At 44.5% G+C, this 13,651-nt stretch overlaps 1 protein-coding gene across 1 annotated transcript in view; it reads right to left on the bottom strand.

Moving 5' to 3' along the window:
• Positions 1–13,651, bottom strand: part of LOC147678469 (extracellular calcium-sensing receptor-like) — a 265,477-nt gene that overhangs the window by 132,855 nt on the left and 118,971 nt on the right. Inside the window, exon 5 of the mRNA XM_086945648.1 lies at positions 7,858–8,700. Coding sequence (XP_086801774.1) covers positions 7,858–8,700 — 843 coding nt within the window. The remainder of the gene's footprint in view (positions 1–7,857; positions 8,701–13,651) is intronic.

The raw sequence follows: 13,651 nt of genomic DNA, 5'->3' as shown, positions 1-13,651 counted from the left end.
CTGGCCTCAGCTCTGACAGGCTCAGTACTACTGGGTGGCGATTTTGATTGTGTGACTGATATTGGATTTTACAGATGGTGGGGTCACGGAAGGTCCTCTTGCAAGACATGCAGTTGACAGAGTGACAACTCCGCGAGATTGAGAAAGAAAGAGAGGATGGATAAACATGGGGAGCTTCTGGGGGCTAAAGAAACAATGGCAACCCATGTAGAGCAACTTTGTTGCATTGATTACAAAAACTATACAACCCGAGCCCACACAGAGAGGGACAAGTCCGGGGCTCTCCTGGCTAGGTTGGCTAACCAGGCTAGAAGGAGGACAGTGATACCGGAGCTCCGAGTGCCGGAGGTCGGACCCATTATAGACAGCAGGATATTGACACCCAGTTTCTGAACTACTACACTGACTTATATCAGAGTAGACTTGCCCGTCCACTGAGGTTATAGATGAGTTTGCTTCTAGGAGAGGTGGAGCTTCTGGGATTTGACAGGGAGGCAGCAATTAACCTTGGCAGAGACATAAAGATCGGCAAGGTGAGAGGGGCCATTGAGTGCATGGCCAGAAATAAGATGCCAGGGACAGATGGGCTACCTGTTGAGTTTTACTCGACGTATGCCAACATATTGGTTCCCAGGCTGGTGGCTCTATATCATCAGGCAAGACAAAAGAGGCGATTGCCTGGGACGACAAGGGAGGTGGTAATTATTCCACTACTCAAGCCAAGGAAACCAGCTTTGGACGGAACAGCAAACCGGCCACACTCCATGCTTAATCTGGACTACAAATCCTGAGTTGGATACTGGCCTTCCGCTTCCTTCTGCATATGTCGCCGTTAGTACATAGAGACCAAGCAGGCTTTATCCCCACCAGAAACATGGCAATTAATGTTAGACGGCTCCTACGTGTGTTGGAAGCGGACACCTACCGGATGGACGAGGAATCCGTTTTCGCAGTTGATATCGAAAAGGCGTTTGATAGTCTTGAATGGCCTTACTTATTCCGCATGATGCAGAATCGTGGGCTGGGAGCAGAGTGTGTAGAATGGATGTCCTTCTTGTACAAAGACTGCGCTGCCAGGGTCAAGGCAAGGGGTTTGATATCAGATGCCTGCACAATGGGTCGAGGAAGAAGACAGGGATGCCTGTTATCGCCATTACTGTTTGCCCTAGCAATGGTGCCCTAAGTGGCCCGTGCTAGGTCGGGCTGGCGTTACTAAAAGGCCTGACAGAGTCAGAACAGGTTCAACACATAGTGCTATATGCGGACTTCTTACTGATGTTCCTAGCTGACTGGAAAGAGGCATTGCATGGGGCTAAGGAGCTCCTGAATGCCTTGAGAAGATTGGCAGGGCGAAGAGTTCATTGGGCGAAGTTGTGTCTACCCGGCTGGAACAAACAGAGTAGGGCCACCAGTGACTGAAGGTGTGATGATCGGAGGATAGGTGTTTCACGTTCCTGGGCACCCAATTATACCATGCACAAGGGAATCTGTTGGAAGGCAACATAGGGAGAGCGCTACAGGGCACCAAAAGTAGCTTCAATTTCAGCGGGACCCTTCAACTATCGCTGGTGGGCCGAGTTGCCCTCCTAAAATGGTAACCTTGACAAGACTTTTGTACTACTTTGGAACACTCCCAATTTGGATACCAACCCGACTATTTACCCAGCTCAAAACCATGATCTCTGGGTTTTTATGGGGGACTGGGAGACAGAGGGTTGCATTCAGCACCCTGATGCAGCCCAGAGCGGATGGAGGCTTGTCTGTGCCTGACTTCTAGGCCTACTATCTTGTGGTTCAGCTGCAGTGGTACACAAAGTGGAAGGCAGGGTGACTCAGGGGGACTGACTGCCAGAGACAATGCCCTGAGCCTGCAGCTCCTACCGAATATCCACCATAGGAGATTTGTAGGAAGAGAGCACTATGCTCCCATTTAACGATGTCCGGGAGAGGTCCGACCTGCCAGGGGGAGATTTTCTCCTACACTCAGCTCTCACAGCAGCTATAAGAAAACACTGGTAGGAGGGACTCTCCGAACTCCAGACGTCAACCATCTGTCATATCTAGTGACAGCAGCAGGAACCTTTAAGGGTGTCACTTGCCTCTACAGATGCATAACACATTATACACTTGAACCCCTGACTGAGTTGAGTCTCAAATGGGAGGCAGATCTGGGCAAAGCTATAGCTTAAAGCCCCTGGGGAGAACTAGTGGAGAGAGCTTGGAAAAGCACGAGAAACACTAGATTTCAGCGACTGCACTTCTATGTCTTGCATAGAGCGTACCTTAACCCGGGCAAGATTAATGAATTCTTTGCTACACAATCGTCCCCTCGTCCCCACTGCAATCTGGAGGGTGCAGGATTTCTGCATATGTTCTGGGACTGGCCAAACCTGCGCCTGCGTATCTTCTGGGAAGGGGTGACCACAGTCTTGGCGAATGTGACATATAGGGAGGTGGTAGCATCTCCAGGTTACTATCCGCTACACTGGTTCCCCCACACAGCCAGGTACAAGGTCACAAGTACGTTTTTAGATCTGGGACTTGTACTGGCTAAAAGGGACATCACTAGCCACTGGAAGGTGAGGGGAGGCCGTAAAGTAACCAGACGGATGAGAGTATTTGAAAAATTAGCAGAATGCGAGGGAGCAGGTATAATGCAAATAGCAACAAGCAGTGGCATAGCCGATAGGTCTCGCATTTGGGACCTTATAAGTGTTTAGCCATGCAACAGTTGATGTTGCTGAACCAAGGATATTGTGCTGGATCACAAAACACTTATAAGGTCCCAAAGGTGAGACCTTTTGGCTATGCCAATGCTTGTTGCCAAGCATTTGCAATGCAATCGGTCTCGCCTTTAGTGATGCACTCTATTATTTCACATTACTGCAACAAAGCTGGTTTTGTTTGTGTTTGCCAACTGCTAATACGGTCTATTAATGACAGCATCTCCAGCTGTGACAACGCTACATGTTGGCCCGGTGATGACATAATAATAATCTCTAAAGTCAGGTCTGTTCGTGTGATATCAATTTTGAGGAAGTAATAATTAATTTGCTAGCTTGCATAAACAAACCTCCTTTGGGGTACAAATGTCGCAACTATGCATATTTAAGCAACAAACCATTAGAAGGACTACCATCATAATAGAAATTGCATTTTAACCCTAATAGTTATTTTCACTTCTGGAATATTTATTTTTGCTGCATGGTTGAGAAGACATCACCTGTACGGGTTCTCATTACTCTTTGTAACCTATGTAAATAGTATTGCTGTTAACCAAGCAAATTGTCAGAAAAGATTCCCCTTTGGGTGAACTTTTGAGCTAACCTTAGTTTAGAAACACACATTCACAATCAATGCAAATATCACAACTCAGGAGCAGCAAATGATGTAACCGATACAGTCATACAAAAAAATGTACATTTTATTTTGATATTAAAAACAAGGTTAAAAAACAGATTTAAAAATCAACGTACAATATATAATGGGACAATACATAAGGAAAATAATTCCTAATTCATAAGAGGGAAATACAATAGTCCTAAATACTGTATGGGATCACACTCCAAAATGTATAGTTGGTCACTTTTAAAGGAGTTCTTTGTCCAGTGACTTAATGTCACTCAGGAGAAAACAATAGTATCCCACTATAACCATGTATCTAAAATAAAAATATATACAATATAAGATATGCACACTATACATTGCATGACTGATCATAACAATACAGACATCATTCTCAGAATTCTGCTCCTACACATGCATACACTCAATATTTCATCACTCGCAGAGTTCATTTGACTTTACTAAAGGTAATCAATTATAAATAATAACCTTATCTCATTTACTTAGGAGCGTTTTTGTGCCCCTCGTTTTGCGGTGTATGTTAATAATGGCTATTCAATCTGTCCCGTTTCTGAGTTAATTAGTACGTGATTAACTAACAAAGTTCTTCTCTAATTAGATGTGAGATCTTTTTGCCCATTAAGACTATACTGGCGACTAGGTGACAATATTTTTATATACCGACATGTTGTTATCTCTATAGGAAACAATATGCAGTTGACCATTGCTAATGATCAAATATAGATTGTGACAATTCTATTTGCACACTAACATGTTGGTATTTCAACAAAAGAGCAATGTGCTGTTGACCACTGCGAGTGATGAAATATAGAGTGTATGCATGTGTAGGAGCAGAATTCTGAGAATGATGTCTGTATTGTTATGATCAGTCTTGCAATGTATAGTGTGTATATCTTATATTGTATATATTTTTAATTTAGATACATGGTTATAGTGGGATACTATTGTTTGCTTCTGAGGAAGGTTTTTGGCTCTGAATCAATATTTGCCATAACCGAAACACGTCGATGCTTTGCTGGGTGGAAATACATTAAGTCACTGGACAAAGAACTCCTTTCAAAGTGACCAACTATACATTTTGGAGTGTGATCCTATACATTATTTAGGACTAATGTATTTCCCTCTTATGAATTAGGAATTAGGGCCCCGATGTAGGTAAAATTGATTTACCGATTTTAAATTACCGAATTTTACCGATTCGGTAATTTAAAATCGGTAAATCAATGGGTCCGATATGTAGGTATTCCAGATGTGCTGGAATACCGAATCGGATGAATTCGGTATTTACCGATTCGGTAAATACCGAATCGGTAATGCCCATTCATTCCTATGGGCTTTGAAGCCCATAGGAATGAATGGACATTACCGATTCGGTATTTACCGAATCGGTAAATACCGAATTTCTCAAGGGTGCAGGGGGTGTCACTTTGACACCCTCTGGCACCCCCAAAACAGGCACGGGTGCCATGTGGCAGGCATACCTGCCCTAAGGGCAGGTCTGCCTGTCACATGGCATAGGTGTGCATGCACACATGTGCATGCACACCGGAATCGTTATTTTACCATCAAATAGGATTTGATGGTAAAATACCGATTCGTTAAGGCTCCTGGGACTCTGAAGAGTCCCACCTACATATGGGTGGCTCCGAATCGGTAAAATTACCGAATCGGTATTTTACCGAATCGGTAACTTTACCGAATCGGTAAAGTTACCGATTCTGTATTTTACAGAATCGGTAACTTTACCGATTCGGTAAAGTTACCGATTCGGTAAAATAGTGCACCTACATGTCAAATCATGTATACCGATCGGTAACGGCCGAAAATACCGATTTTCGGCCGTTACCGACCGACCTACATCGGGCCCTATTTTCCTTATGTATTGTCCCATTATATATTGTATATTGATTTTTAAATCTGTTTTATAACCTTGTTTTTAATATATCAAAATAAAATGTACATTTGTTTGTATGACTGTATCAGTTACATCATTTGCTGCTCCTGAGTAGTGATATTTGTATTGATTGTGAATGTGTGTTTCTAAACTAAGGTTAGCTCAAAAGTTCACCCAAAGGGGAATCCTTTCTGACAATTTGTCTTTTGGTACCCTACCCCTTTGGTTTGTTTGGGTCCCTCTCTTTTTGCAAACCATTAACATTCAGGTTACCTGTATGATGGGATTCCAGCAGCATGCCAGAATCTTACGCACAAACTTTTACCATCCTAATGGCACGTGTCGCCACAACGTAATATAGCTCCCTTCGAATTGTGACCAACAGATGTAATGCGACAGTTTATCTTTTAATGAACAAAAGGACTGATTGATTGCTGATTACATTGCAAGCAAGCCAGGGTGTTTTGTGCGCGCGCGTGGAAAGTAAAAAAAAGCGCGCAAGTGGTGCGCGCCTGCACGCCAGCAAAAGTAAAACAAGAAAAGACAAGCGTGCACGCCTCGCTCTGCAAGTTAAACAAGCAACAGAACATTGGAGAGACGGAGCAAGGCGTGCGCCCTAGTGGGCATAAAAGCAAGCTGGTGGCTGCTTACTAAATGTCTCGCCAGGCCAGCGCATGCGCTGGCTTTAGGGAGACCTAAAAAAGACATGGAGAGAGAAATCTTTGGAAAGAGCTAGGGCATGGATAGCATTGGTGGAGCGCCTAAAGCATCCGGATGAGGAAAGGGAAGAAAGCCTAGTAGAAGAGGTTCCTGACAACGGTGACTAACACCCCCACACACCAACACCGAATCCAGTAGATTGCAGCACATTAGTCTGGGTGCACAGCCTCAATTGCTCTCCAACCCAGAGGTTAGCAGCACAGTCCCAAAAGGGCAAGAGACGGATCAAACATAGGGCAACTCTAGTGTAGAAAGATATGGACCGATTATAAGCGACACACCTGGGAGGAGGGGAGGGAGGGAGACTCGTTGTTGGAGGGTTGGATTTGAACACAAGGGCTGATAGAAGCGAACTATATGATTTAATTCATAACTTTATTATGCTGTTACAATGTAAGGGGTTGCCGAGATTGGCCGTCTGGCCATTGAAATGTATCTTTTTTTATTCCATTCCACAACTGGGAGTAATGAGCCAATGTGATAAAAGTGTTTGCTTCTTTTCTTTTTTTTTCTTCTTCGCTTTCACCTATTGTACCTGTAATCAGCACCTCATTATTGTATGCCTACTTAAAACCCAATGACACCTGTAAAAAAAATAATGGGATAATATAGGAATTAATTACCTAAGTACATTTTAGAAATGTAATTTTCAAATGGGAACAAGTAACTGGTTCCTTTTTGGTATCTCTGGAGTCGTAGTTTTAAATCCTAACTTATGGTGAATGCCCAATTTCTCACGCTCCCTCATTATCACTCAATAATATTACAGGAAGTAATATTACATTGTGCTGCATTTGATGGTTAGCTGTACTCAATTTAGTATTACAGAGGGCTAAATCTAGATTTTGGTGGACTGTACTCATCCGCCACACTGACAGACTACCATCTGCCAATTTCAAGAACACTGCTGAACCAGTTGCGATCTCTCTACCTTGACATGACTGGTCATCATAGCCGTACCTTAAATGGAGCAAAATGTTTGGTGGACGGCTGCCATCAGTACTGATGACCGTTTACCCAAGTTTAACACACTTTTTGTTTTTCAAAAAGAACCCCCCAAAGTTGCTATTGAAAAAATATAAAATGATGACCCCTGCACCCAAAGGAGTTTTTTTTCCCTGAGTTAGGGTGCCTTATTTGTTTGTTTCCAATGGCTATTTGCAAGGTTTTACTTTGGTGGTGATGGACTGAAAAAAAGGACATCACACTATCTTTAATAATTACGGTGAGCAGTGCAATTTTCTTCCTCAGATATCTTCTGCTCCCCTGGGCCATCGAAGGAAACTTTCCATGGACTGAGTCAACGGGTCCTTGTTGGAGAAAAGATGACAGACTTCTGAATCCTAAATAGAGCAAGTAAACTGCCATTTTGGTAGCCAGGGTACTCTGTCAGGCATACGAGAAAGTACCCTGCCTGTCAAACTATAAATAATCCATAAATAATTTTTGGAACATTGGAGGGTAAAACAGTTTTGATATGTTGCTTATTCAGAAACCTCCCAGTACTAACACCAGCTCTGTACATATTTGCTTTTAAATGTTCACACATTGATATGCTAAATTAAAGGGTTGCAAGTCAATTAAGATGGTTAAAAACAGCAAAATAAACGTTGTTGTGAGCCATGAGTTATGTTTTATAATTAATTTACAGGCCTGGACTCCCTCTGTCCTCCCACACCATCACCCACAGTGATCTCTGTACTAAGAAAATGGCCCATTTGTTAAAATTACAAGATTGATGATGATACAGAGAGGGATTCTATCAATTATATGGCGTTTGATCCAGAACTTTGGCCTCTATTATGGTACAGTACGTCAACTGTGAAGAAATCATTATTAATTTTCTTTTTGACAATGAAACATTGAACTCCACTCACCTGCCAGTGTCTGAAAGTACTGAGAGTGGCACACATATCATTATGAAATAACCTGTGACTTGGCATACAGGAGACCATGTTCATTAAAGAGTGTGCCACCACATAAGCAGCATTGTAGATATTGTAGAGACGTCTCACGTCAAAGTCGTTATAGTATTTGCTAGAGAACTTTTCCAGTTTTTCATATCCTGTACATGTGACGTTGGTTTTGATTAGCTCGCCACTGGGCAGAGCAACAAAAGATTCTTGGTTTGGCCAATGACATCCTATTGCCTGTTCCCAGAAGGATTTCACAAAAATGTCATTTGGTAACATAGAAGGATGTATTTTGAGCAGAAATTCATTAAAGTCTGGTATCTGTAAGGTGTATGGGGTCAAGCCAATGGTGCCCTTCAGCATCTTTGCAAATCCCTCTGTTAACAAAATGGGAGAGGTGGACCAGCCTTCACTGCCAATCCACACTTTGTCCGAAACATTCTGCCTCACAAGTTCCTTCATTACAGGTGTCAGATAAGGGTCAGAACTAAAGACAAGGATAACACGAGCTGAAGATCTCTTGACTTCATTTGTAATAAAGAGGATTTTGGACTCTGTTGCTACGATGGGAAATGATTCATCAAAGGCGATGCAGACACCGGCTTCTAGAAGCTTGCTTCTCAAGATCTGAGAACCCAATCTGCCATAGTCATCCTCTGTGGACAACATCCCAATCCAGGACCACCCAAATTGAATCACAAGCTCAGCCAGCAACTGTGCCTGGGTATCATCACTGGGAATGGTTCGGAAGAAAGACGGGAACATCTGTTTGTTACTGAGAATTGGGGAGGAGGAGGCATAACTAATCTGGGGAAGAAGACAACAGTCATGAAAATATGTAATTAGAGTCAAAGGTTCGTCACATGCTACAAGCAAGACAAGAAGACTTTCAAGGTATTGCACATATTGTTTAAAATGCCACTTGTAATAAAACAATATTGGGGACTTGTTTGCTGTTAAAACATATGGTCTACATTTGTTAATTCCTTTTTTGCATCCATAGCTAAATTGTATATACATGCAATTATCTACATTATTAAGTTGGTCTCACAGAGGCATAACTGAAATGTAGTACCTAGTCATATGTGATACCTTTAGCTAGTCCTATGTCAATACTTATAATGTTAAACTACAAACCACACAAAGCACATGTTCCTGGCTAAAAAGCCAAGTCTGCCTAAATATGTTAACCAAGGCACTGTGGCACTTATCATCTCAGCAGGCACTAAAGATTTGTCTTCATTATTTAGCCAATGTAAAGGTCTGCCAAGGGTGCCAATTGCATTCAAAGGGTGATCATTAACAAGAATATCATGTTATAATATTTAATGATAAGGTATGCTATTTAATGATGCTGTGTTTTCTATCTTGAGCATTCATGAGGTACTATTCAGTCTGCACATGATGGTTTTCCAAATTAGTTTCTTCAGGAGGAGGATGTTTGATTGTGCCCTTATTTTAGGAGTATTAAAAAGTGTGGCTTAAAAGATGACACTTCTCCCCAAAGCGGAGCACATCAAGGTTTAGAATGGATTTGGTGAGATCATGCAACCTTCCCAGTTCCCCTCCCAGGTATTAAAATGTAATTTCATAGGTTGTCTCCATAGGGTGGTTGTGAGTCAGAGTTCACATTTTATGACCCTCAGCTAAATGACAGTGAGCTACTGCATAGGTATGGTCAGTTGTTATTGTCTTTTGGATCCTTGTATGAGCAGCACACTAGTTCACTTCCAAAAGGGGCAAGAATGGGTGAGTGTATGAACAGCAGACAGAGATATTATGAACAAGAAAATTCTCTTTCTAACAATAGTTTTTCAAACTCTTGACACTGATAAGATAAGATTGTATAGATTGTTTGTTCTTTGGCCTTGGGATGGTTGCTTTTATTCAATGATTCAAGTGGACTCTATTTCATTGACATGTCTTCTCACATGTGAACTTCAGCCTCTTGTCATTCTAAAGTGAGTTCCCTATCTTGTTACCTTCTGTTCTCATAAATCTACGATGGATCGCACACCGCTAGCCTCTCCTCCAGATCGCCCCTAAGCACTCTGGTATGTGAAGTGCGTGTAGTTTGAAGAGTTGAAACAAATTTCGTAAGTTGTTCACCAAAGTTGGTGCAAGTAAGTACTCATTGTTCCCAAGATCTCTAGACCCGAGACATGGCCCGGGTTTTGGGATAGTTTCCCTCTTCAGTAGAGAAAGTATTTGGGGTGGATGAGAAGCCCGTCAAGTAACCGTCACATGCCTCGATTCCTATCCGGCGCGCAGGTGCGTCTCCAAAAGCTCGTCAGCTTGGGGGCTCATGGGAGCCCTTCAACAGATATCTACGATAGATCGCACACCGCTAGCCTCTCCTCCGGATCGCCCCTAAGCACTCTGGTATGTGAAGTGCGTGTAGTTTGAAGAGTTGAAACAAATTTCGAAAGTTGTTCACCAAAGTTGGTGCAAGTAAGAACTTGTTGTTCCCAAGATCTCTAGACCCGAGACATGGCCCGGGTTTCGGGATAGTTTCCCTCATCAGTAGAGAAAGTATTTTGGGTGGATGAGAAGGCCGCCAAGTAACCGTCACAGGCCTCGATGCCTCTCCGGCACGCAGGTGCGTCTCCAAAAGCTCGCCAGCTTGGGGGCTCATGGGAGCCCTTTAACAGAAATCTACGATGGATTGCACACCGCTAGCCTCTCCTCCGGATCACCCCTAAGCACTCTGGTATGTGAAGTGCGTGTAGTTTGAAGAGTTGAAACAAAGTTCGTAAGTTTTTCACCAAAGTTGGTGCAAGTAAGTACTTGTTGTTCCCAAGATCTCTAGACCCGAGACATGGCCCGGGTTTCGGGATAGTTTCCCTCATCAGTAGAGAAAGTATTTGGGGTGGATGAGAAGGCCGCCAAGTAACCATTACAGGCCTCGATGCCTCTCCAGCGCGCAGTTGCCTCTCCAAAAGCTCATCAGCTTGGGGGCTCATGGGAGCCCTTTAACAGAAATTTACGATGGATCGCACATCGCTAGCCTCTCTTCTGGATCGCCCCTAAGCACTCTGGTATGTGAAGTGCGTGTAGTTTGAAGAGTTGACACAAAGTTCGTAAGTTGTTCACAAAGTTAGTGCAAGTAAGTACTTGTTGTTCCCAAGATCTCTAGACCCGAGACATGGCCCGGGTTTCGGGATAGTTTCCCTCATCAGTAGAGAAAGTATTTGGGGTGGATGACAAGGCCGCCAAGTAACCGTCACAGGCCTCGATGCCTCTCCGGGCACGCAGGTGCGTCTCCAAAAACTCGTCAGCTTGGGGGGCTCATGGGAGCCCTTTAACAGAAATCTACGATGGATCGCACACCGCTAGCCTCTCCTCCGGATCGCCCCTAAGCACTCTAGTATGTGAAGTGCGTGTAGTTTGAAGAGTTGAAACAAAGTTCCTAAGTTGTTCATCAAAGTTGGTGCAAGTAAGTACTTGTTGTTCCCAAGATCTCTAGACCCGAACATGGCCCGGGTTTCGGGATAGTTTCCCTCATCAGTAGAGAAAGTATTTGGGGTGGATGAGAAGGCCGCCAAGTAACCGTCACAGGCCTCGATGCCCCTCTGGCGCGCAGATGCGTCTCCAAAAGCTCGTCAGCTTGGGGGCTCATAGGAGCCCTTTAACAGAAATCTACGATGGATCGCACACCGCTAGCCTCTCCTCCGGATTGCCCCTAAGCACTCTGGTATGTGAAGTGCGTGTAGTTTGAAGAGTTGAAACAAAGTTCCTAAGTTGTTCACCAAAGTTGGTGCAAGTAAGTACTTGTTGTTCCCAAGATCTCGACCCAAGACATGGCTCGGGTTTCGGGATAGTTTCCCTCATCAGTAGAGAAAGTATTTGGGGTGGATGAGAATGCCGCCAAGTAACCGTCACAGGCCTTGATGCCTCTCTGGCATGCAGGTACGTCTCCAAAAGCTCGTCAGCTTGGGGGCTCATGGGAGCCCTTTAACAGAAATCTACGATGGATCGCACACCGCTAGCCTCTCCTCCGGATCGCCCCTAAGCACTCTGGTATGTGAAGTGCGTGTAGTTTGAAGAGTTGAAACAAAGTTCGTAAGTTGTTCACCAAAGTTGGTGCAAGTAAGTACTCATTGTTCCCAAGATCTCTAGACCCGAGACATGGCCCGGGTTTTGGGATAGTTTCCCTCTTCAGTAGAGAAAGTATTTGGGGTGGATGAGAAGCCCGTCAAGTAACCGTCACATGCCTCGATTCCTATCCGGCGCGCAGGTGCGTCTCCAAAAGCTCGTCAGCTTGGGGGCTCATGGGAGCCCTTCAACAGATATCTACGATAGATCGCACACCGCTAGCCTCTCCTCCGGATCGCCCCTAAGCACTCTGGTATGTGAAGTGCGTGTAGTTTGAAGAGTTGAAACAAATTTCGAAAGTTGTTCACCAAAGTTGGTGCAAGTAAGAACTTGTTGTTCCCAAGATCTCTATAGACCCGAGACATGGCCCGGGTTTCGGGATAGTTTCCCTCATCAGTAGAGAAAGTATTTCGGGTGGATGAGAAGGCCGCCAAGTAACCGTCACAGGCCTCGATGCCTCTCCGGCACGCAGGTGCGTCTCCAAAAGCTCGCCAGCTTGGGGGCTCATGGGAGCCCTTTAACAGAAATCTACGATTTATTGCACACCGCTAGCCTCTCCTCCGGATCACCCCTAAGCACTCTGGTATGTGAAGTGCGTGTAGTTTGAAGAGTTGAAACAAAGTTCGTAAGTTGTTCACCAAAGTTGGTGCAAGTAAGTACTTGTTGTTCCCAAGATCTCTAGACCCGAGACATGGCCCGGGTTTCGGGATAGTTTCCCTCATCAGTAGAGAAAGTATTTGGGGTGGATGAGAAGGCCGCCAAGTAACCATTACAGGCCTCGATGCCTCTCCAGCGCGCAGTTGCCTCTCCAAAATCTCATCAGCTTGGGGGCTCATGGGAGCCCTTTAACAGAAATCTACGATGGATCGCACATCGCTAGCCTCTCTTCTGGATCGCCCCTAAGCACTCTGGTATGTGAAGTGCGTGTAGTTTGAAGAGTTGACACAAAGTTCGTAAGTTGTTCACAAAGTTAGTGCAAGTAAGTACTTGTTGTTCCCAAGATCTCTAGACCCGAGACATGGCCCGGGTTTCGGGATAGTTTCCCTCATCAGTAGAGAAAGTATTTGGGGTGGATGACAAGGCCGCCAAGTAACCATCACAGGCCTCGATGCCTCTCCGGGCACGCAGGTGCGTCTCCAAAAACTCGTCAGCTTGGGGGGCTCATGGGAGCCCTTTAACAGAAATCTACGATGGATCGCACACCGCTAGCTTCTCCTCCGGATCGCCCCTAAGCACTCTAGTATGTGAAGTGCGTGTAGTTTGAAGAGTTGAAACAAAGTTCCTAAGTTGTTCATCAAAGTTGGTGCAAGTAAGTACTTGTTGTTCCCAAGATCTCTAGACCCGAACATGGCCCGGGTTTCGGGATAGTTTCCCTCATCAGTAGAGAAAGTATTTGGGGTGGATGAGAAGGCCGCCAAGTAACCGTCACAGGCCTCGATGCCCCTCTGGCGCGCAGATGCGTCTCCAAAAGCTCGTCAGCTTGGGGGCTCATAGGAGTCCTTTAACAGAAATCTACGATGGATCGCACACCGCTAGCCTCTCCTCCGGATTGCCCCTAAGCACTCTGGTATGTGAAGTGCGTGTAGTTTGAAGAGTTGAAACAAAGTTCCTAAGTTGTTCACCAAAGTTGGTGCAAGTAAGTACTTGTTGTTCCCAAGATCTC

The sequence above is a fragment of the Lissotriton vulgaris genome, chromosome 12 (genome assembly GCF_964263255.1).
Source record: "Lissotriton vulgaris chromosome 12, aLisVul1.2, whole genome shotgun sequence".
In the NCBI taxonomy this organism is placed as follows: Eukaryota; Metazoa; Chordata; class Amphibia; order Caudata; family Salamandridae; genus Lissotriton; species Lissotriton vulgaris.
This window is presented reverse-complemented; position numbering and strand designations above follow the sequence as displayed.